The sequence below is a fragment of the Lynx rufus genome, unplaced genomic scaffold (assembly GCF_022079265.1).
Source record: "Lynx rufus isolate CCGP_SWC_20201006 ecotype Redwood Valley unplaced genomic scaffold, mLynRuf1.p SCAF_2, whole genome shotgun sequence".
In the NCBI taxonomy this organism is placed as follows: domain Eukaryota; kingdom Metazoa; phylum Chordata; class Mammalia; order Carnivora; family Felidae; genus Lynx; species Lynx rufus.
The window spans coordinates 169,277,875-169,301,733 of NW_025814834.1; the positions used below are offsets into that span (position 1 = coordinate 169,277,875).

The 23,859-nt window shown below is 42.6% G+C and overlaps 1 protein-coding gene across 1 annotated transcript in view; it reads right to left on the reverse strand.

The window, feature by feature from the left end:
- The window catches only part of CACHD1 (cache domain containing 1), a 211,788-nt gene that overhangs the window by 9,980 nt on the left and 177,949 nt on the right, over nt 1–23,859 (reverse strand). The window contains exons 13-24 of the mRNA XM_047085076.1: nt 20,706–20,874; nt 17,402–17,544; nt 16,522–16,703; nt 15,938–16,048; nt 9,906–10,028; nt 8,180–8,279; nt 7,971–8,087; nt 5,489–5,649; nt 5,054–5,140; nt 4,096–4,212; nt 2,502–2,653; nt 1,028–1,189 (exon numbers count right to left, since the gene is read on the reverse strand). Of these exons, the coding sequence (XP_046941032.1) occupies nt 1,028–1,189; nt 2,502–2,653; nt 4,096–4,212; nt 5,054–5,140; nt 5,489–5,649; nt 7,971–8,087; nt 8,180–8,279; nt 9,906–10,028; nt 15,938–16,048; nt 16,522–16,703; nt 17,402–17,544; nt 20,706–20,874 (1,624 nt within the window). The remainder of the gene's footprint in view (nt 1–1,027; nt 1,190–2,501; nt 2,654–4,095; nt 4,213–5,053; nt 5,141–5,488; nt 5,650–7,970; nt 8,088–8,179; nt 8,280–9,905; nt 10,029–15,937; nt 16,049–16,521; nt 16,704–17,401; nt 17,545–20,705; nt 20,875–23,859) is intronic.

Genomic DNA, 23,859 nt, shown 5'->3' on the forward strand with positions numbered 1-23,859 from the left:
TGGATCTTTAATCCTCTACCAATGTACCTCAAACAGAAGGAAGGGGTCTAAAGCCATGGCTGAGTGTGCCCAGAAAATGGTGTTACAAAACCCTATAAAAGGCCAGGTATAAGGTAACACTGGATGACTGTCACATACTTACCAAGGGGAAATCTCGGTACCCAAATCTTACCACAGGGAAGGAGCTTTGTGATTAGTCCTGTTACTAAATCAGGCAGCATTATCCCAAGATGCCCCCCACACCCACCCCACTGCCCCATCAGGATTGCGGCCACAGTGAACTATTCCAGCATCAATCTGTCCTTATTGCTGCAAGGATGAACAAAGTGGCCCTGACCAAGTCCAGAACGATGAGTGAACCTTATCTCCATAAAGTCAGGTTAATAAATCCCTGGGGCCTTTTACAAAACATGGGGAAGCCCATTAAATGGTTTCGTCCTTGCAAACGAGCACAGATATCCCATTTAACTCTTGGTATGGAAGCCACGATTGCAGATTAATCATTTTGTATCTGGCTCCAATGAATTCTCCTCTTCAAGAGCTGTGATTATTGCTTTGCACGTGTTCCTTCACACCACGGGATAACAGCTGCAATAGAACAGACTCATGGTCTTGCCAACAGGGACCCAGGCTATCTTTGCCTCACCTGTCTGGAACAGCAAAGACAGCACATCTGAGTTGAGGGAAGAATGAAATTTCCCACTAAGCATCCCAGCTCCCCTGCCTGGCTTATTCAAGAGGTATGCTGTAGGAGGCTAATGCGTGTAAGACGAGAGAGCATTGGGGGATTTTCTGGGGAATCAAAATGAAGCTCACAGGGTTGAGATACTAAAGAATGAGCCATGGGCTAAAGGTGGCAAGTAGGCTTTGGGGACTTCCGAATCACACTCCATGAAAGTGGAAAAGGTAGTGCTGTTCTTGGAATTACTTAGAGGCTTACACGACTGGCCACTGTCTTTTCAGCTCTGGAAGGACACAAGGGAGGCTGCTGCCTCCCAGAGGAGCTTTGGATTCATTTTGGGCTCACCTTGGGCAGCAAGAGGAGACATGTGCTGGTGACTCCGGCGATGAATCTGATGGCGGTAGGCATACACTGCAAGGACGAGGACCATGATGCATCCCATGATGCCTCCGGCCACGGGGCCCACAGGGGCACTTTTAATCATATTCAACGTGACCACCTCGTCACCTTTATTAAAGCAAAGAAATAGATGTCCTTTGTCAAGATCTCCCAAGTGTGGTAGGAAGTGGGGATGGGGGTAGTAAGATGGAGGGACTAGAGTGGGGTGGGGTGTGTTGAAGAGAAGAGCAGGTGCTTTAAGTTTTGGAAACCTCAAAGAAGATCCACCAGAACGTGGGAGGAGTGGCTTCTTTTAATCCCTGGTTCTCAAATTAAATGTCGGCTGCTCGGCAGAGCAGGAGCACATTTGGCAAGGACTACTAAAACAAGTGAGTAGATGAGAATCACTTAAATATGTGCTGCCCAGTGCTAAGAGCCTAGCTCCCCGGGGTGTGGGCTAGTCTTGGAAGAGAAGTCATGTAGCACAGAGGTGAGGGCAGCGTGGGCCTCTTGGCACAAATTTATTGTACCTGGTGTCCTTTATGGCAACGAGTCAGCTGCAGGACTCCTAAACAGGATCACACTTCAAAGCTTATAGGTTCCCTTTAAAACACTATTAGCACAGTCACGTAGGAAACTGCAGGTGGGTATATAAAGTGATGTTTTAGAACAAGGTCACTTCAACTACATCCTAAGCTGGTTCAGTAATAATATGTGAGCTCAGGATCCTTCCTCACATAGGAGGAGTTTTTCTTCTACGGACGGGCTAATGTGGGGAGGTGTTTAAAAAAATAATTAAATAAGGGTTTAAATATCTCACCTCCCAGGGAAGCTTTGGGACCTTGTACTAGCTCCAGAAAGAAAATCTCAGAGGAGGTATGCAGGTAGTAAGTATATTTGAGGTCTCGGGGCCTGATCCCAGACACGTTCCTCCCTCCAGTGTCCCTGTCCCCGACCCTAAGCTACCCATTAGATAGCTCTGGCCTCTGCTGACTCCAGGACCTGAAGTACTGACTTGTAGCCACAGAACTTCTGCCTTGCAAATATCATGAGGCAACGTTGCAGCAGGAGAGACCAATGTGCAGTGGTCACTCCACCCATCGCTGGCCCTGTTCTCCCGACAGCTGGGACTCAAATTCAAACAAACTCCATGGTTCAGCCATGCAGAAACCAGGCCTGACATTTCTCAGAACTAGCTTTATGGGAATGAATTCCAGGCTTGTAAACTTTGGCAGGATACATGGCTGCTTACTCTGCATAGAATATCTAAGCCAGCTTTGAAGGTAATTATCTGCCTTGGATTTGTAACTAAAAAACTACTGGCAAAGGAAGGAAACGGGAAACTAGGGTAGAGGATCATTTTAAGATTTTTGTCCTCGCGTAGAGGCACAAAAAATTCGTATTCAAGAATCCAAATATTCTGGGTTCCGAACAAACATACCTATTGCTCCCAGGTCATCCACATAAGGACTTTTGGCTCCCACGATCCCCCCGAAGCATTCTTTCTGGGGTGCACAGTAGGATTTGTCCAGGTGAGTCTTTCCATCGCTGTCTACCATGCACCATTCACAATCCAGCACACCGAAGCAGTCCCTGCCAGAGAGATGATGCTGAGTGTTCCGGAAAGCTGTGCTGGGCAGGGGACAGCATATGGACTTGGGCATCAGACAGCTCTCAGGAGCTCCATTACTTACTGGTGCCGTAAGTCCTTGAGCTCTAGTTTCCTTTCCTTATATAAAGAAGAATAGCAACCATCTGCCAAGGCATAGCTGTTTTATGTCTCTCAACAACATGGAAATGAGAGAAATAAAACAGTTCTGTGGATCACACCATAAAATCCACACATCACAGATTAGAAGAGGATTATTGCAAATCATCTCAAAAGACCAAGTGGCCCCAAGGTTCATTAGATTTTGGCCTGACATCCCCCATGTGTAGGGTCATTTAAAAAAAAAAGGGGGGGGGGGAGGAAGGAAACCTGGTCAAATCAATTTGGGAAACATGAGGCAAGTTAAACAGCTTTCTTTCCTGCCAATTTCTCAGAACTTTTAATATGTTAAGTGCATTAAGACTCTCTAAGAGGATGTGTGCAGTGTTCCTCAAATTTAGTTTTGGGGGCACCTGGGTGGCTCAGTTGGTTGAACGTCCAACTTCGGCTCAGGTCACGATTTTGCAGTTCGTGAGTTTGAGCCCTGCGTTGGGCTCTGTGCTGACAGCTCAGAGCCTGGAGCCTGCTTCAGATTCTCTGTCTCCTTCTCTCTCTCTGCCCCTTCCCTGCTCATACTCTGTCTCTGTCTCTCAAAAATGAATAAACGTTAAAAAAAATTTAGTTTTGAGTTAGTGCCTAATATCCCAAATTAATCTATCTGATGCCCTCTCATTCCTTTGCTAAAATATGCACTAAAAGCAGAACTGGCTGCCTGTTCTACCTGCTGACCGTACAACCAAATGGCAATCGGCAGCTGTAATACACAGATCACCCCCACTCCCACCCCTACAGCCCACCACAGCCACTGCTCCCATGATGGCTAAGCCCAAACATCCTAGAGAGGAGGGAGACGCAGCAGGGGACATGTAGTTGTTGGTTTTTTGGTTCTCAAAGCTACCATGAAACCTATCTGCTTTCTAAAAAAGCAGAACTGATCAGCTATAACGTGTCACCCATAGAACTGGGTTCTGTTTCAGGAACCCAAGAGCTCCTGCCCCTTGCCCTTGGCTTCTGTGTGCCATGTCCCCTCTCATTCCTTTTATCTAAAGAGTAACTTTCCCATCCACAGAGGAGGTGACTAATATATGGTACCAATGCCAAGCAGCTATAAAGAGTGAAAACTGGACAACATTACAACCAGTGGATAAAAGGCATACAGAAATCAATTTTGGGTCTGAAAAATTGGTACATATTTAGAAAACATCAAGAATGAGAGTAATAAATAACAGCTGGCAAAGCTCAATGAGGCTCCAGGTCGCCGTTCCTTACTAGACTCTACTCCTGCAGTATCATGTTGATACCAAGGCAAGCAATGGGCAATGCTTACCCACTTTCCATCCTCTGACTGCACCTGCTGTTGACACACTGGTGAAGGGCATCTTGTAGGCCAGGGTCAATAGCTGTGTATGTTACCGGTTCCTGGTGGACCTCGCAGCTTGGGTTTCTATGTAGGAACAAGTCTGGAGGTTAGGACCAATACCACTCATGTTCTAAACTCATCATGCCTCTGGTCCCCGACTGCCTCAGACAGACCTGGGTTTGAATTCTTGCCACCTATATGTAACTATATGTAACCTTGGGTCAGTCACTTAACCACTCTGGGCTTCAATTTGTTTGTCTTTATGTACAATAGAAACAATATATGTATAAAAAGAAAATCATAAATATTCAACAAAACGGGAATGTATACAAGAGAAGTGAATGTTACCTCCCCTGACTCACCACTCTAAATCTTACTTTTCAGAGGTAACCACTATTAACAGTTTAATGAAGGTCCCTTTTGACATTTTCTCTATGACTAAATGAACATTTACTAGTATATCAGTATACACAGGATTCTTTCATTTAAGTTCTAGAGAAGGGACTTATCCCAGTTTATTTAGCTGTCGTCTTAAAACTTGTCGCTGATATAAATAATGCCATATTATGTGTAAGCACATGTGTGTATAAAAGGTACCTATAGATTTATCACAAGGTTAATTTGAAAACCAAATGACTCAATGTGCATAAAGTATCTGACACATGGCAGACACTTCGCGAATGCTTGTTAACAGTCCCCTACTTTATATGTACAGAGCACATATACTTTGAACATTTTCACAGCGTTTAAATTTAAACCTGAAAGAGGACTTCATTGGAAGGCTTGAAATCTGGCTCAGTGAACAGTTACATCATCAGAATGAATCACTTCTTATACCACAACCCAAAACAAATCTATAAATGAGGCTCCCAGGGTGCATATATCTGTGTATGCCACATACATTTATGTAATACGTATATTTTACCGGTTCTCTGCATTGGTGAGGTTGCCAGTGCACTCATTGACCTCTAGAGGGCACTCACAGGGACATTCACATTCATTTTGTTCCATTCTGAAAGGCAGTAAGAAAATTACTATGCAGAGGGTCAATAACAAACTATATGCTGTACATGGACCAGAAGAAGTAAAATTAAAAAAAAAAATTCTGAGCTAGTTAAAAGGGAGAGTTAAAAGGAAGTTATGACCAAAGGTTTACACTATGATTGGCTTCCATCCATTACTTTTGGACAAGGATGCTGCGAACCACACAGCTGTCGATGCCTCTGCTACCCGGCCTTTCCTTTTCTCCATGACACGCCCCTGTGCTTTCTACTTTGCAGATACCACTTCAAAATGACTAGCACCAGTGAGGATATTTAACAGTGTAGTAAACAGAGAATAGGACCCATGGCATTTTTACCGGTGACAGTTGAGACAGAGACGATCGACCATGCTACAAGCACAGAAGGCAAGAGAGTCGCAGGTTTCGTTGACAATGCCAACAAACGCGTTGGTTCCTGGGATCCTCGCCAGTCTGTACTTAGAACAGTGACTGCCGTGCACAAGGTTCGTCAAATCTCCCTGGAGACGATGCAGGGGTCAGAAGTGACAGACAACAATGCAAAGAGTCAGCCCTATCATGGTGAAAACAACCCTTCAACCACCTGCTGGAAACGGTGTACAATAAAACCTAATTTTTAAAAAAATTTATTTATTGTTTAATTTACATCTAAGTTAGCATATGGTGCAACAATGATGTCAGGAATAGATTCCTTAATGCCCCTTACCCATTTAGCCCATCCCCCCTCCCACAACCCCTCCAGCAACCCTCTATTTGTTCTCTGTATTTAAGAGTCTCTTGTGTTTTGTCCCCCTCCCTGTTTTTATATTATTTTTGCTTCCCTACCCTTATTAAAACTTTATCTGGCTACAAAATATATAGTTACTGTTGACAACTGGAAAAATAATTTTTTCCTTTTTTTTTTTTTTCTTAGTTTATTTATTTTGAGAGAGAGAGAGAGAGAGAGCAAGAGTGAGAGCCTGAGCAGTGGAGGGGCAGAGAGAGAGGGTGAGAGAGAATCCCGAGTAGGCTCCCCCGCATCAGCACAGAGCTTGACGCAGGGCTCCATCTCATGAACCATGGGATCATGACTTGAGCCGAAATCAAGAGTTGGGCACTTAACCTACTGAGCCACCCTGGCACCCCTAAACAGAATATTTAAATAACTAAAGCAAGCATCCTTTTCTTCATTCTTTACCAAGAAAATGTGATAGCCAGCTTCTTGAAATGCCAGATTTGTCTACCACATATAAAACCAAAGATTCAAAAGCAGCATTGTAAAGCATGCTCATTCTTTTTTTGCATGTGTGTCCAATGTAGTAGGCCAACTATGAAATCCCTTGCTTGTTACTGTGCCAGTCGTCCCCCTCCATGTGCATGGTGAGGATAACCTACCTCTGAGACTTGTGGCACTGAATGGATTCTTAGGGGTCTGGATGGATTTTCCAGAGCCTGGAAGATGCCCGACTCTGCTCTATAAGCAATAATATAGGCTTATCATCCCATTATAGCTCTAATACCCAGAAATGCTCCAGGTTCCATTTTGGAATAACTTGAGCTGTTAAGAAATTATCCTAATTCATATTCCACTAAAATTTGCGTTTCTGAAAAATTTCTCCCAGAGTATGCTGGCTTTGTCTGCTGAAGACTCAGGAAATCATCGTACAAGTGGTAGAAGACACAGAGTACATCAGATTTTCATAGAACAACCTTACCCAGAAGCTTCCTTTGGATTATACTCAAGTGTGTCATTATCTGCTTTAAAGAGAGTATTCCTCAGAAGGGTGTGAAGTCTAAAGAGAGTAATAATGACTTCTTTTGCTTTGAATATACTGTCCTATTAATGTATTCAATTTTAAACTCTTCTATTACCCAATTTTTTTTGAGGGTAGGATTTTCTTTTTTAAAACGTATTTCAGAGTGAGAGGCAGAGAGAGAGAGAGAGAGAGAGAGAGAGAGAGAGAGAGAACATGTGAGTGTAGGAGGGGCAGACAGAGAGAATCCCAAGTAGGCTCCATGTTGTCAGTGAGGAGGCTGATGCAGGGTTCAAACTCGTGAACCATGAGATTGTGATCTGAGCCAAAATCAAGAGTCAGACAGATGCTTAACCACTGAGCACCCCCAGGTGCCCCGAGTAGGATTTTCAATCAACCAATACATCTTGAAACTTTTTAACTATACATTTAATGATATACATAACTATTCTAAGTAAAAAGCTTACTTCTTGTGAATAACTTTTTCAACATTGGTTCTGTCATTACCATTTGAGGTTTCCCAGCTAAGATTATTTACAATTTAATAAGAATATTAAGATCTTTGTTTTTTCTTAAGATCTTTAATCTTACCTAGGTAAGTTTGCAGTTAAATCAAATACTTGAGTATTCTAAGCTACAAAAAAAGAAATTATTTTTGAATGATCTACATGAAAGCTCCCATGTAACTGGGTGGATGACCAAGAAATGACCTAATTTGGCCTTAGGAATTTAAGGAGGCTGCATGATCTCTAGAAGACAGGAAGAGGGGAACACAGGGCACCACGCATATTTATATAAGACTGTGGGAAAGGACTTCAGCAGACATTTCAAAGGGTTTCGACTGGGTGAGTCTTTAAACAAACAAAACCAAAACAAAATACCAAGTGTGAGACCTTAAAACATTCACTGCTCCACTCTGGGCTTTATAGCCCACAATGGTCAGGCTGGTGAGCTGGACTAAAGTCCTGTCCTCTCATTCTATAATTCTCAGGCAATGAAAGAGCCAGGAATACCGTTCAGACATCAACTATTATTTCATTTCATATTCCACAGTGGGATGAGATGTGAGAATGTAAGGATCCACTTACCACAAGGCTAGTGTTGAATTTATAAAACCTTTGGACTGTTCGGTCACTGAAGCTGTTGCACAGGTTTTTCTTTACAAAGTTGGGGTGGTTCAGGATATCGTTTGCTACCAAGGGCTCCTAACAAGGCCAAGTAGACAGAAAACATAGGCCACATAATTAATGAGGCATAGGCTGTGGGCGCACGGTGCTATTGGCTTTGCAACAAGTACCTTGTGGGTAATATGCTGTTGTTCCACAGGTGCATGTCCTTTGGGGTCAATGAGGGTTGGATGTGCCACCAGATAACCCCGGTCCTCCATTATGAAGCACCTGTGTCAAAACAAGGGACATCCTTCAGTAATATGAGTGGTTTTTCTATACTGTCAGCATTTATCTTGCTAGCCTTGAAACAAAATGCATTTATCTCAGTGAATAGTCCCTGAGACAAATTCACTGAGTCTCAGTAAACGGTCCCTGAGAAAATTCACTGAAGGCAGGCTGGCAAACAGGTAGACAGATCCGTTCTTCTTCTTCTTTTTTAAGTTTATTTATTAATTTGAGAGCGAGCGAGCGGGACAGGGGCAGAGAAAGACAGAGAGGGAGAATCTCAAGAGGCTCGGCACCATCAGCAGCGCAGAGCCTGATGTGGGGCTCGAACCCGTGAACCGTGAGATCATGACCTGAGCCAAAGTTGGGTACTTAACCAACTGAGCCACCCAGGCGCCCCAACAGATACATTATTCTTGAGGTGGTAGGTTATCTGGTATACAGTTTATGGTAAGAAAGTTACACCTGACTCTGAGGCCACCTACATAGTTCAGACGGAATGTGTCCACTTAGCCAAAGATGGACTCAAAAATCTTGGGGCGCCTGGGTGGCGCAGTCGGTTAAGCGCCCGACTTCAGCCAGGTCACGATCTCGCGGTCTGTGAGTTCGAGCCCCGCGTCAGGCTCTGGGCTGATGGCTCGGAGCCTGGAGCCTGTTTCCGATTCTGTGTCTCCCTCTCTCTCTGCCCCTCCCCCGTTCATGCTCTGTCTCTCTCTGTCCCAAAAAAATAAATAAAAACGTTGAAAAAAAAAAATTAAAAAAAAAAAATCTTTTGCAAGGATACGTAAGGCGCAAGAATATTCTTTCTTCAGAGGAGGGAGACTCTGAAGGAAGTGGCCTTGGCTATTTAGAGGCACAACGTTTAAGCAAACCATACGATTTCTTCTTTTCATGTTAAATATACATAAAATACAACCTGCAGGGACATACAAAAAATATATTTGATGGAAACACTAAATAAGCAAAGCTGGAATTGCTCTAATCAAGGCTATGTGCTGCTCTATTTTACTCTGCATTTGTTGTAACAGTTTGCTATTACAACATTCCTCATTCCTCATTAAGGGCCAATGTGAAATTTAGCAGTGATGTGAAGCATGGACCATGAGAGTGAAATAAGAAAGCTATTTTTAAAAGTGGCCTGCAATAAATCAAGGGAATACCCTTGCTTTGATGAGACATGTTCTTTTGAAATTAGGAGGTGAAGGCTTTCTTTAGTTCCACGAGCCTCTTTCCGGGGAAATGTAAAAGGGAAAAGTCTAAGTGTCTGAAATCCCCACAAAGACTTTGGCTTAATAACTAAGTTAACATCAAAAGTACCCTCTGGTCTTTCTAGCACCCAAGATATGGGAAACCTTTAATTACGGACTCTGAGAGAAACAAGAGCTTTCAGGGAATTCTGTGCCACAGTCTTTCTCCTTGTTATGAGATGAATCTGTTTGTCTAAATCCTAAATGGCATGCATCTTAGAAAACAAAAAGAACAAAAACCTTCTTAATAGAACACCCAGGCGACGGACTCCATTTCTGGTCTTGACCATGACAATGTGGTTGCCATTCAACTAGAGATGTCTGACAGCACTGTCTTTGTATTTTGCGGCTAAACAGGAAATGGTGTTCCCGAAGGGCTTACCTTATTTTGTTGCCACCATCTTGGTTACAGACTGGCAGTAAGTCCATCAGAACCTTGTAGAAGTATCTAAGTGTGAAGTCAATCCCCATCACAGCCACGGTGTGCCCGGAAGACAGCTGGGTACTTCACGTGAAGAAGATCAGTGAGAACAAGAGGCACATATCTTATTTAAAGGAAAGCTATGTTTCATCATGAGGACGTTGTATGATATTAGAAACATATGCCCACTGTCCTGCCACATTTTTCATCCCTATAAAAATGATCAACTCAATGGCTGATCTAGCGTAATGGAGATTTGATAGGAGAAAACTTAAGGATAAAGGTATAACTTTCTAATAAGATGAGCCCCAAACCCAGGCAGCTGTGGAATATGGCTAGCCCTGGCTTTAGATGTTCAGACAGTGACTGGACTATTCTTTGGCAAGAATATGGGGCTGGCAGGAAGAGGCATCAGGTGGGAGGTTGGAAGCATGACTACCATAGTTCCTCCCAACAAGGAACCTGAGTGATCCCTTTAATTATTTCCCTCATTTCACAGATAAGGAAAGTGAGATCTCATGAAAGTTAACTGACTAGTGTAAGGTCAGACAAAACTACGCCTCATTTTCTTTCTAGAACACTAAGTTTGGCTCTATTCCAAACATAGCTCGGATTCTAGAACAAAACTCACTTGGTTCACAGGCCCGCTCCTTCTCCAGTCTAAAATGCTACTCTCAGAAAGAGGAGCACCCAAGAGGATAAAGTTGGGTACTGTATGGTGCTTGCTAACTCTTTAGCTCTGGAATCAAGCAGATCTGGAGTCAAATCCTGGCCTTCTTGGTTCCCATCTCTGTGGTTCCTGGGAGGCTACTTAACCTTTCCAAGACCCAGTTTTCTTATGTGAAAATGGGGATAGTCTTACCTACCTTGCAAAGGCTTAAATGAGACAGTGTTTACAATGCTTAGCAAGCTGCCCAACCTATCCAAAATACCCAATAAAAAGAAGTTACTCAAAAGAAAACCCATCAGGGCTTAAAGCTCAGGCCTGGACAGAGAGTGAACTTACTATTCTTCCAGACAAATGCTAGCTATAGAAGAAGCATGGACTTCTCACGTGAAGCCTAGGTTCTTTCTAATCTGTGATCATGGGCAGTTGGAGGGGTTTGGGTTACTTGGCCAATGAGCTCCGGGACCTTTGTGGCTGGGAATTGGGTTTACCCAACTTGGGACATTACAGGTTCCCATCATTACCATCATCCACCCCATCCACCCAAACACTGATGTGTTTATAAAAGAAAAATGGTGTTGTTATTGACAAAAATCTTAGAAATTTTAAATGGAAAGCTCAGAAGAAAATTCCCAAAGTAAAATCATCTTTTGGAAAATCAAAACCTGGGAGTGAAATCAGCTTTGCTATGTAGGCAACTGTCCCCCTTCTGGTTACTGTCAACATTGATACTAACTTATATAACCTCCAACTCTCCCCTGAAAAAACCACTAGCAAAAGGGACAGTGAAATTTGTCAGAGCTTTGCTGTCAAAACTGTGTTTGGCATGAGATGGAGGAGGGCCATGCTGTGCAATTATTTGAGAGGCTACTGCCTCAGTAAGAGCCTGGAGTATTGTTACTGAAGTAACTTAAATTCTACCACGGGAGAATCCAAGACTCAGTTGCCTTACACAGGATTTATGTTTCGTAGCAAATCATGTTTTGAAGTATCAGTCAAAAGAAGTTTAAGCCTCTCTTACTTTTCCAGGAGAGAGTGAGGGATCCAAACCATAGGTACCATTATGATAATATTTACTGAGTGGTCAGAACTGATAGGCACTCTGGTGGGCGTTTCAATACATCATTTCAATTATTTCTCACAAAAACTTTATGAGGCATTATCATTTCCAGAGAACTGAAGCTTGGAAACAAAGTATTTGGCCAAAGTCACACAGCGAATAACTAGTGGAAGCAAGAATGGAAGCTCAGTGTCCTCAACTTCAGAGCACACGCTCCTAACTGGTGTGTTAATACTGCCTCCTTAGAGATGCAGTGCATTCAAGAGTTTCCAAGCAATTTCACATGACGTACTCCATTTCCTGTGACAACATCGGAAAGGAATTACAGCTCCCATTCTATAAATGAAAAATTAAGCTTAGAATGGCTAAAAGACTTAAAAAGATTGACCACCTTTTACTTATGACACAGAGACCAGTATGCAATTCTGGTTCGTTCTACAATACTACAGCTGACTCAGTGAAAAATACAACTCAGGTTTTTCGGGACAAGTTGATTTTGTTCCTAAACTTCCCCTATATGATTACCATCGGCTCCGATATGATCAACATGCTGAAGGACAAGCAAGCATGTTGCCCATGTAAGTCTGGTATTCATATTTTTACCTGCATTTCAAAACTGTACAGTTACCATAGCAACACATAAAGAATGCCATAGAAAAATCAAACCAAGCCTACATTTCAAGGTTCAAAGGACCATGCTGTTTGCAGCACTTCCAGGAGATTTTCACTGCCAAAGACTCACCTGACCAGTCCTTTAATCCCTGACTATACTTCATCATCTCTGTTAGCATTACCATTCTCCAAAGAATGCACTCGTAGATTCTCAGGCCGCTAATAATGCTCATGGAAGAATCCCCAGTGCAGTTACTGTGAGTAACTGATGAGTGAATGCTGAGTTAGAAAAACCCCTCCCCAAATTATCAGCCAAACCAGTTTTGAAAACCAAGGCTGAAGGAGATTGCTTCCTGGCTAGTTGAATACTAGCTTAAATTCTCTTTTCTGACCTATTAAAATGCCAGAAGTTTAAAGCTGGAATAGGACATTAAAAGTAACTGCAAGGGGCGCCTGGGTGGCGCAGTCGGTTAAGCGTCCGATTTCAGCCAGGTCACGATCTCGCGGTCCGTGAGTTCGAGCCCCGCGTCGGGCTCTGGGCTGATGGCTCGGAGCCTGGAGCCTGTTTCCGATTCTGTGTCTCCCTCTCTCTCTGCCCCTCCCCCGTTCATGCTCTGTCTCTCTCTGTCCCAAAAATAAAAATAAACGTTGAAAAAAAAATATTTAAAAAAAAAAAAAAGTAACTGTCATTTATTTGGGACTGCCCATGGTCAAGTGCAGTGCTAGACAGTTCACAGTCATCAACTGTAATTTCTCATTATATCAGTTCAACCCTGGCATTATCACCCGTTTCACAAATGAGGCTTTGAGAACTCATGGAACGTAGTAATATTACAAGTATTTAACATTTATTGAGGCCTTACCATGTGCCAGGCACCATTCTAAGGGCTTTACATATATTATTTCACGTAATCCCTAATCATCTGAGATAGGCCTTAATATCCTTTTTATTTTTGTTATTTTTAAATCTTTTGTTTTTAAGTTTATTTATTTTGAAAGAGAGAGATACAGTGTGAGTGGGAAAGGGGGCAGAGAGAGGGAGGGCAGAGAATCCCAAGCAGGCTCCACACTGTCAGTGCAGAGCCTGAGGCGGGGCTTGAACTCACGATCGTGAGATCGTGACCTGAGCAGAAACCAAGAGTCAGACACATAACCAACTGAGTCACCCAGGCACCCCAACCTTAATAACCTTTTTAAAAATATATTTATCAAGGGGCACCTGGGTGGCGCAGTCGGTTAGGCGTCCGACTTCAGCCAGGTCACGATCTCGCAGTCCGGGAGTTCGAGCCCCGCGTCAGGCTCTGGGCTGATGGCTCAGAGCCTGGAGCCTGCTTCCGATTCTGTGTCTCCCTCTCTCTCTGCCCCTCCCCCGTTCATGCTCTGTCTCTGTCCCCAAAATAAATAAAAACGTTGAAAAAAAAATTAAAAAAAAAAATTTATCGAGAGTGAGCAAGAGACTATGCGTGTGCATGAACAGGGGACGGGCAGAGAGACAGGGAGAGAGAGAATCTCAAGCAGGTTCCAAAACGGGACTTGATTTACAACCACCAGATCATGGCCTGAGCCGAAATCAAGAGTCTGATGCTTAACCAACTGAGACACCCAGGCTACCCCATCCTTCTTTCAGAGATGAGGGAACCAAGGCAAAAAGGAAATCATTTATAGTCATAGAAGTAGTAAATGGCAAATACACGTTATCAGAGTGGAATCACATCTTAGGAGGAGGTTAGGTTCTCAAGTTGGCCCATGAGACCAAAATCACTGGTAATCGCCTGAACAAAGTACATCCATTAAAGCTACAGTTGCTTTAGTTGAGAACCAGAAGTGGTAGTTGCCCTGTGTTCTCAACTAGGCGGAGTGAAAAATACACAGCTTTAAGTCATAAAAGCATGCTCAGCCAAGGCAGGTGTTCAAATGATCAAGTCCACGAGACTGCATATTGATCAAAGCAAGAGCAGATACTCATTCCTGGAATACACTCTCAGTGAATGACTGGTGGGCAGGACCCAGGATTTCAATGGCCACTTTTCACTCTTGTTAAAGTCGAAGAACTAACCTTGGATAGGTTAAGCACATTGTGAAAAGTAGCCAATTAAGGGAATTGAAGGTTTTTCTAACTTGAAATCCCATCATATTTCCATCATGCTTCATTTGGGCTGACATCATAAATATTTATACATTAGCTAAATGAAGCTTCTTTAACCCATTCAAATTTCAACAAAAACATGTACACAAATGTAAAAGAGCACTAAAATCTGCACCTCTCTGTGGCCACCCCCTTCCCCCGACACACACGAGAATACTGTATAGAAGAGATAATGGCGTAACGAGCAGCAGGTGGCGGAGTCCGATGGAACAGATACCAAGAAAGACACACACAGGCAGTCATTCTCTTCCTGCCACCCCTACCCCCAACATCTGAAGCCCAGTGCTGGCCCACTGTCATTGTCATCAAAGACCAAGGTGATTGCTGTCTCCTCAAGCCACCTTGTTTACTTTTTCCCAACTGATTAGAATATATGGGAGATGTCAAGTCTCGTTATTCAGACAATAGTAAGGTATGCTTGACAGATGGTCTGTTAAGGAAAACATTGAAAAGTTCTGTTCTAAATAGGTGTTTACTTGTTCATATGTGACAGAGCCAAAAAGATACCATGCCCTGCAAAACAATCACTGTTTGGCTGGCGGCAGGACCCTGCTTTCCATGAGACACAGGTCATGATATTGAAATTCCAACACAGTACTGCTTCCCAATTCTTGCTCCCAATGAACTTGCGTTAGAAGAATTCTCCTGAATGTCAATCATCTGATACATAATGAGCACCAGCGAAAAGCATAAAGTTAAGCAAGAAAAATCTGTCTCCCATAAATTTTAAGGCATCATTATAGGTACCAGTCAAAATATGGGCTTTCTTGGTTGCTAGGGAAAAACATCTATTTGTATAATGAAGGGATTAAAACAACGTATGTGACCTGCCTTTCTACCCAATGTTTCACTGACATTTGTCGCTTAAATACTGAAACCTCAAAAGTCTGAAATACAAAGCACCCGGAATGTATTTACAGTCATGCTGACATTTAATAGCATTGTTGGAAAGTCAGTTTTCAAAATGCTTTTTTCATTTTTCAAGAGACAGTATAAGGACAAAGTAACAATAACAAAAATAACAAACTCCTATATAATTCTAAGAAGTTAGACCAAAATAAAAGAGGTAATAAAATTGGGGTCTTGATACTTTTTTTTTCCTTCACTACACATGCTCCTTTGCTTGGGAAAGTGCTCTCTGGTAATAACGGTCAGGCTCTTGTTGGGATTTCTTCAACTGGTTAAGATTGGTATTTCTACAAACTGCCCTACGGATTCTATCTTTTTCTTCTTCTAAAGGATCTTCTTCATAATAGGACTAAGAGCTTTTCATTGACTCAATCACATGATGATCTTGTGAGGTAGGTATTATCCCCATTTTACAGATAACAGGAGGAAGCTCAGGAAATCCATGAGGACACAGCTAGAGAAGATATTCAAACCCCAGACTGCTCACATCAAAGATCATGCTTTTGCCACTAATCCTTGGCTGTCTACTCTACTTCCAAATTTTCAAAATATTCTTGAGGTGTTTAAAAAAATGACAAAAATATTAATTAAAATATTACCTGGATGAATGTATCGTGTGACTGATGGTTACTACATAACCAGCTCCTCCAACATCCAAATAAGGGCCAGTCAGAGAAATCAAGCCTGGATTAGCCACCGCATGGAGATACCTAACAGACAAGACAAAGTCATGTTATTTTTAGGGTATGAAAAAACTCTCTAAATTTCAAAGAAAAGTGAACTTGTAAAAAAAAGTTTCTGAATTTATATATGTTCATTTTTCATAGGTCATATATGAGCTATAATTTGATGCCATGATCATGTGCAGTGACATTAAATATCCCCACTATGGGCATATTACATACAAGGTAAGACTGAAACAAAATACCCAAAGGAATAGAAATGGCCAAGTATAAAACATCTCAGTCTCAAAATTTCAATAAGAGATGAAAACACTGTAGACAGAGGAAACCCACAAATCTGTTAATACTGCATTAAAAAAAAAAGATTCAAAAACATGTTTTCACTGCCATAAAAGTATCTTCTTTAATGTGACTGCCTGAAGTTGCTTTATTGTATGTACTTATCATGTCTCTCCAGGATTTGGGGGGAACCTTTGATAATGGAAGCTCCTAAAACTCACCATTGTCTCCTAGTGGGATCAAATGCTTTGTCCATGAGGGAACCAGGATAAATTCTGAGGACGCCATTGGGTGTTGCTATGTAACGGCGGACAATGTACGTGTTCAGGCTACTCATTTCCATTTGTGTCATCCATTCATCTGTGACGTGGCTGGTGGCCATTACTTCATTCCTGACAGAGAACTGGGAAACAAAGGAAGACATGGCAGGGATCCTTTAAGACTCACATGAAAAGAGAGTGGGCTGCTGGCAGGGCTTCCTAAAGCTCTCTTGCAGAGAAGCCAAACCCAATTACTTCTTAAAAATCTTTCCACAGCAGATGGATACAGCCAAACTTGGTGAAAACAAAAGCTCCCTGAAACATAGTCAGTGGATGTGTGATTTACTCAATTGTTCATCCTAGTGAGGCTTTCTGCATTTAAGAAGAAAGATCCTATAGTGAAGCATCAAACACACACACACACACACACACACACACACACACACACATGCACGCACACGCACATCCCAGCTAAATCTCTCCTCTTTAAACTTCGTCATGTTTATCTCAACAGACCATAGGGGCACTTTACTTCTTTCCCCTGGGAAAAATGGGGCTGGGAAAGTTCCACTGATCTCTAAGTCACACCCCCCTACCTAGAAAATTCCTAGTGCATCTAAGGCCTGAAAGAGATTCTTCATCTGGCCCACGGGGCTTCTTAATCCCTCGGTAGGGTCATCGCCGACCAGCCTCCCGGGGGCCACACGCTGTCTTTCTGGCTCTCCAGCTGAGAGGCACAGATCCAGAGCTGGGCTTCCCGCTTCAAAGGTTCACTGACAGTGCCCCCTCCCAGGCCTGTGGAGGGGGTACGGCAGAAGTGGGGCCCCAGGCCAGCACTCACTTTGAGCCCTGGGTTAGCAATGAGGCGGGTGTTGTCACTGAGATAGGCCGTGTAGTGTTCCACCATTCGCTTTGTCTCTGGCTGGCTGAGGTGTTCGTATGGGGAGGAAAAGCTGCCAGCAGACAGCATGACAGTTGGACTTTCTGAAAGAGAAGCAAACAAAGCCAGGCCTGAGAACACGGAGACTTCATCTCAGGCCCAAACAAAAGCATCGCTAAGGCTCTGCCAATCTGTTAGCTATGGTGGCCTCAAGTCTTCCGCAGGGAGAGCAAAGAAGTCAACACTAGGAGCTTAGAAGGAAAAAGCCCTCATTCTCTCCCCTCAGGGAGTTTATAGTCATGAGTGAACCATAAGAGATACACGTACAAATAGATACAAGTGCCTAAAATGCAAATGCTCAAAATCTTTTAAGGCTACACATAGTATCTCACACTTACTAGGATTAAGGAACAGCATGGCACACGGAGCCAGACTAGGTTGAGTCTCAGCTCGACCATTTCCTGGCCACGCGATGGTGGGTAAGTTGTAATGTATGTGATGCTTTTGTCATCTGCAAAGTAGGCAATTATAGCACCAATACATCAGTGAATTTATGTAAAGAAAATGAGTTGATAAACGTAAAGCTTGTAGAATGATGCCAGAGCACGTCACAAATGCCTTGTGAGTGTTAACTACGACTGTCCATATTGATACCAATATTTCAAAGGAAGGAAAAATGGAATTGTGGAGTCAATGCAAAAAATCAAATAAAAAAATTCTTCGCACAGAAGGGATAGCCAAACTTGGCATAAACAAAAGTTTATAGTCTGGTTACTGTAGGTATGATTTAATTGTTGGTCCTAAGAGGAAAACCCAGTTTGATCTATTTAAAGCCCCAAATCCTCACAGTGAATTACATTATGAAACAAAAACCGACGTTTCTGTGAAATTTCTTACTTCAATTTTACATTTTTAGACTCTTTAGGAAAGCACCAGTCATGTGTCCAATCTCAAATCTGTAGGTCATTTTCCATTCTTTTTGTTAGTTCTCACTCATGGTATCTTGTTTCCTTGTGGCCTGGCTACCTCTGACTGTGCAGGACACGGCATTTAAAAATAAATTTCTGGAAAGAGTTGAATCCTAACAGGATGAGGGAGTCCTTCCTACAGGGAGGACTGTTGTTTGATTCTGCCAGGTGCCACACCACAAGATGAGGCAGGGTGGGTAGATGGAGACAGTTCTCAATAAGATGACAGGGTACCAGTCTAAGAGCTGCACTATGGGGCTTTGATATTCAACATTCAACTAGTCCATGACTAGTTAATGTGTCAGTTTCCTTAGACCACTCAGATGGTAGGAATCAAGTCAAGGGCTTCTTTAGTTTCAATTCACACTTACCCTAAAGATGGAGGGTAACAGAGGAGGGGCAGAGAGAGAGAGAGGGAGACACAGAATCTGAAGCAGGCTCCAGGCTCTGAGCTGTCAGCACAGAGCCTGATGCAGGGTTTGAACTCACAAACTGTGAGATCATGACCTTCACCGAAGTCAGATGCTTAACTGACTAAGACACCCAGGCACCCCCACTAAAGCACAGCTTAATTTCACAGTTGTTTCTCCTGGATTGGTAAATAGGTGCATTGCAAATGTGGCTTTAACAGTGGCCTCCTTCTCTGGGTTCTTCTTTTCTCCTAGACTTGGATCCAATTCCTAGCTACCATGTTAGTTCTTTGATACTTTTCAGGAGGATTTTTTTTTTCCCCTCAAGTTGCTATCCATTTTCGGTTATCCTCAGTAGGACAGGTCAGAATTATGTAGTCTGCTAATATCAAAAGATACTGCTTCCAGTAATGCTAATTCTCATGATACCACCATGGCATAGCCTGGGAGATTAGTGTTATATTCCTATCGAGGAGAAGAAAACAAAAGCTTAAAAAGGTAAGTCTGCCTAGCAGTGTGCTGTGGATTCATGCGCATATGCTCATGAGGTCTTCCGGGCACAGATGCGCCAGAGAGGGAGGACTGTCCTTGAACTTAAAGAACTTAGGAGCCGGTTGGAGAGACCAGAAATTTTTTTAAAAAAGAAAAACAACAAAATAAGAATTATACAATAATATAAAAAAACACCAAAATGCTTCAGGGACAAAAGAGTAGGGCCAAAGGAGAGACACTGAAAGTGGGCCTTTCTTGTAGTGACAGAGACTGGGCATTTGCGCAAAGGCTGATGCACTTTGAGGGAGAAATGCAGATTGAGAGAGAAAACTTAAAGTCCTCTTTGTGTACCGAGAAAGACAATGTCCCTCCTTCAGCCCTCTTGATGGGGGTTCTGACATATATTTAACACTTTGCCTCAAAATCCCTATCATCGATAGGGATTTGCCAGTTGTCTAAGGAGCCTTAGTCACCTTTCTGAATCCAAACAATTTCCAACAGTGAAGAAGAGAGTGCTTGTTTCACAGTACTAGGAGTCCTGCACGAATGTCCAGTATGTGCCTGGCACATGGTGGCATGCAATAAAAGGTGGCACCATGGCACAGAAGGAGCGGGAGTCACATTTCAGCCTTGCTACTTTCTGAGGGAGCTTGGGAAAATTTTGAATTCTGATAAATCCACATGTCCTCATCTATAGGAGCTAATTGCTTCCTTTGAATTATCTGCCTATTTCCTACGCTCTTTTGGAGACAGGGGCCCGCAATAGATACAGGTATGCTATGTAGATATATGGGCATGCTACCCTCGAATCCCATTTACTATTTCTCCACGTCTTACCCTGTAGCCCTGTATCTCCTGTCTCCATATCTTTGGGCTGGCCTCTAATGGGCCAGACTGGTGACTATCTGACAGACTGCCTTTGGGCTACAAAAACCTCTCTGCCTAGCATTAGCAGAAAGCTGAAAGATACAAAGGAATATGAAAGTCCAGCTCCCTCTCCTCAGTCTGGGCAAACTCTGCAGTGTAATTTACACTCCAGAGCCCCGCTACGGGATTAGGCTGAGGCTGGAACTTCACCGAAAATCCAACTCTTGCTTGCTTTCTCCTCCTTCGCTATCCTGTTTCCCTCACTTCTTCCCTAGTTTCTTCTTAGGGCCCATCCTTAATAAATCACCAACACACAAATCCTCATCTGCCGGAGAACCGGACCCAAGGCAAGGCCTCATACGGTTTTCACATTTGTATCCCCAAACTAACACTGCTGCCATTCAACATCCAGGTGTTTTTTCGTTTTTGTTGTTTTAGTTTTTTTTCCCCTCTAAATTCAAGCAGGTATTTACCGTGAGCTGCTATGAGTAAACCCACCAAGGAAACTGCAAAGTGCAAAGGCCTCACCTAGAGTCGCCAGCTGTTTGAAGTGAAGGCAGGCGCTAGGCTGGCCCAGGAGGTCCAGCCGGTGGTAGAGCAGCTTGCTGCTGGGGACGGTGTTGAGGTTTTTCAGTTGTTTGACGGGTATTTCCGGTTGTATCACCACAATACAGAGAATAAAGGAAGTGTCTTGTACCTGGAAAAATCAGTAAAGAATTTCTAATCCAGAAAACACAGGTTCCTAGGGGTAGTGACTTCACCTACATTATTTTCTGCTATCTTGGTCTCTATCCCACACAGAAAAATATTTGATGAGTGAATGAAAGCTGCGAGGATGGGGTGAGAGAACATATCTCTGGCAAATGACTACATGTTCTATTTTCCTTTCTGATGGGGGGAAAAGAACGCATGTAACAGAAAATCATGGAGCTAATGAAGGGATTACAGAATAGTCCCTTTGGAACAGCAACCCTATGGCCTTTTTGCTTATTTAAGCTGACAAATACAAGTTGGAGCACGGCATGAAAATACAGCACTTACTTCTGTTTGGATTTGAAATGTATTTCAAAATATATAGTTGGTTTTGCAATGAGTATTCCAAGAATTGACTACTTCAAAAGCCAATTCTGAATTTATGTACGCAGCCCATATAGAATCTGGTTTATTCATTGTATTCCCGACTAATGCTTTCTCCTTTCCTGGTTGGAGATGGACAGGATCTCAGACTCGTGAAAAGTATAAATCCCATGGCTGCCTCACAAAGCCTGCCTGACTTATCATTTCAGACCAGAATAGGCAAATGTACCGTAGCTCAGCCTAATTTATCAAGCTCCTATGTACAAATAGGAATACTTCCAAACCCATTTGGCTCTTAGAAATGGACACATAAGTAAAGTTCTTGGGAAAAACCGTCTACCAATGAATCAAAACCGAGGCAAGCTACTTAATTCTAGTTTCTTAAAGTTAAAAACACAAGACAGGGGCGCCTGGGTGGCGCAGTCGGTTAAGCGTCGGACTTCAGCCAGGTCACGATCTCGAGGTCCGTGAGTTCGAGCCCCGCGTCAGGCTCTGGGCTGATGGCTCAGAGCCTGGAGCCTGTTTCCCATTCTGTGTCTCCCTCTCTCTCTGCCCCTCCCCCGTTCATGCTCTGTTTCTCTCTGTCCCAAAAATAAATAAACGTTGAAAAAAAAATTAAAAAAAAAAAAAAAAACACAAGACAGCCAAACTTCTGTAAGTCCGTTAAAGGAGACAGGCCGAATCTATCTGAAAGATGGTTTGTCAACAAATGGAAAGGGTGATAACCAGAACTAAGTTAAAACCACAGGACAATGAGAAGTAATGCAGCCCAAAGGATTAATTTCATGATCAAGGAGAAATTTAAGTAGGCAGGTTAAAGTATAATTTAGGGTTTATGAAGATGGCTGCAGAATCTCTTTAAACATGGGAGAAATTTGCATCTTCCTGGAACTGCTGTCAAGGATATTCAGTTAGATTAGCAAATTTAATTCTCTTCCTCCACCCACAAATTAGAAAATAATAGTGTTCTCAAGTGGCATTTACTATTTCCCCTCTTCCCAACGCACACAGTCACCTTTGTGTGCTGTGTTACATGTTCCAAGGAACCAAAAGACAGAACACTTTGCCAGAAGGACCAGAATTGTAGGATCGGGTCTGTTCTATAAGAGAACAATTGGAAGTTACCCTAAGCATCTACACCTGGGTGGCTCAGTTGGTTGAGTGCCCAACTTTGGCTCAGGTCATGATCTCACGGCTCATGAGTTTGAGCCCCATGTCGGGCTCTGTGCTGACAGCTCAGAGCCTGGAGCTTGCTTCAGATTCTGTGTCTCCCTCTCTCTCTCTCTGCTCCTCTCCCACTCACTCTCTCTTTCAAAAATAAATAAAAATGTTTAAAAATATTTAAAAAGTTACTCTAAGCATCTAAAAGAAACACTTCAATAGTTTTTAGTTGGAAAGGAAAACTGATTCCAGTACTTCTTATTGCGTTCTTAGCTGAAATAGTCTTTGCATTAAGGAACCATAATGTATCTAGAAGGGCTCTCCAGCACCGGGGAGTGTTTTTTTTCACTGATTGCCCACGGGACTCACGTTTTAAAGTGAGCCATTCCTGTGTCACACAGGAACACTGTAATATCTTCTGAAGTCAGTACTTTCTTCTCTCTCAGCATGCAGTCTCCTCAAATGCTCAAAGATGGACTTGAGCTGCACAGTGACAGGGTAGTAATCTCTTAATGCTGCTAACATAATCTCTCACATTCTACTTAAATTAAGTCAGTGAAATATAATCCATAAGTATCTGCTGTATCTATGGATGCTAAGCAGTTCAAATAATTATTCTCAATATAAGCTGAATCTATTTGAATTACATTTAGTAGAAGAATCCATTTTATTCCTGAAGATGGGGGGAGTATATGTCCCCCCCCCCCCACAAAGATAACTTAAAATTATATGCTCTTTTTGGCCGGGTAACCTGGCAAGCCTCTTTAACTTCAATCTCATTATTTATTATCTCTTTACTTTTTCACATCATAGCGATGTTCTTGACAGTTTCAGAATTCTGAGAAAGCTAACACTTCTACCTGAAGTGATTACACGATTGTATCCATTTGGCTACACAGAATGGCCAGAATTTCTTGATATCACTGAAGTAAAACTATCTTAAGATGATACTTCTTCCCAAAATGTTAACATTGGGTTTATTTACTGTGCAAAAAGGGTCTTAAAAATGCCTGTATCTCCTTTCTCTCTTTCTAAAAAAAAAATTCAATTTCTTAAAGATTTTGTTTGTAAGTAATACCCACATATGGGTCTTGAACTCATAATCCCAAGAGCAAGAGTCACACACTCCACCGACTGAGACGGTCAGGTGCCCATCCTCCTTTCTCTTAATGTCAACAAAATAAGGTAGAGATTTTCTCAGGATGCAATGGAGCTGCTTTCAATTAGGATATATTAGTGGTACATAATCTCCAATTTCAAATATAAAAGTATTTTTCAGTGGAGTATTCTGGTGTATGGCTTACTCTTTCTTTTAAAAAATTTTTTTTTGATGTTTATTTATTTTTGAGAGAGACAGACACAGCACGAGCAGGGGAGGGACAGAGAGAGACACACACACAAAGAATCTGAAGCAAGCTCCAGGCTCTGAGCTGTCAGCACAGAG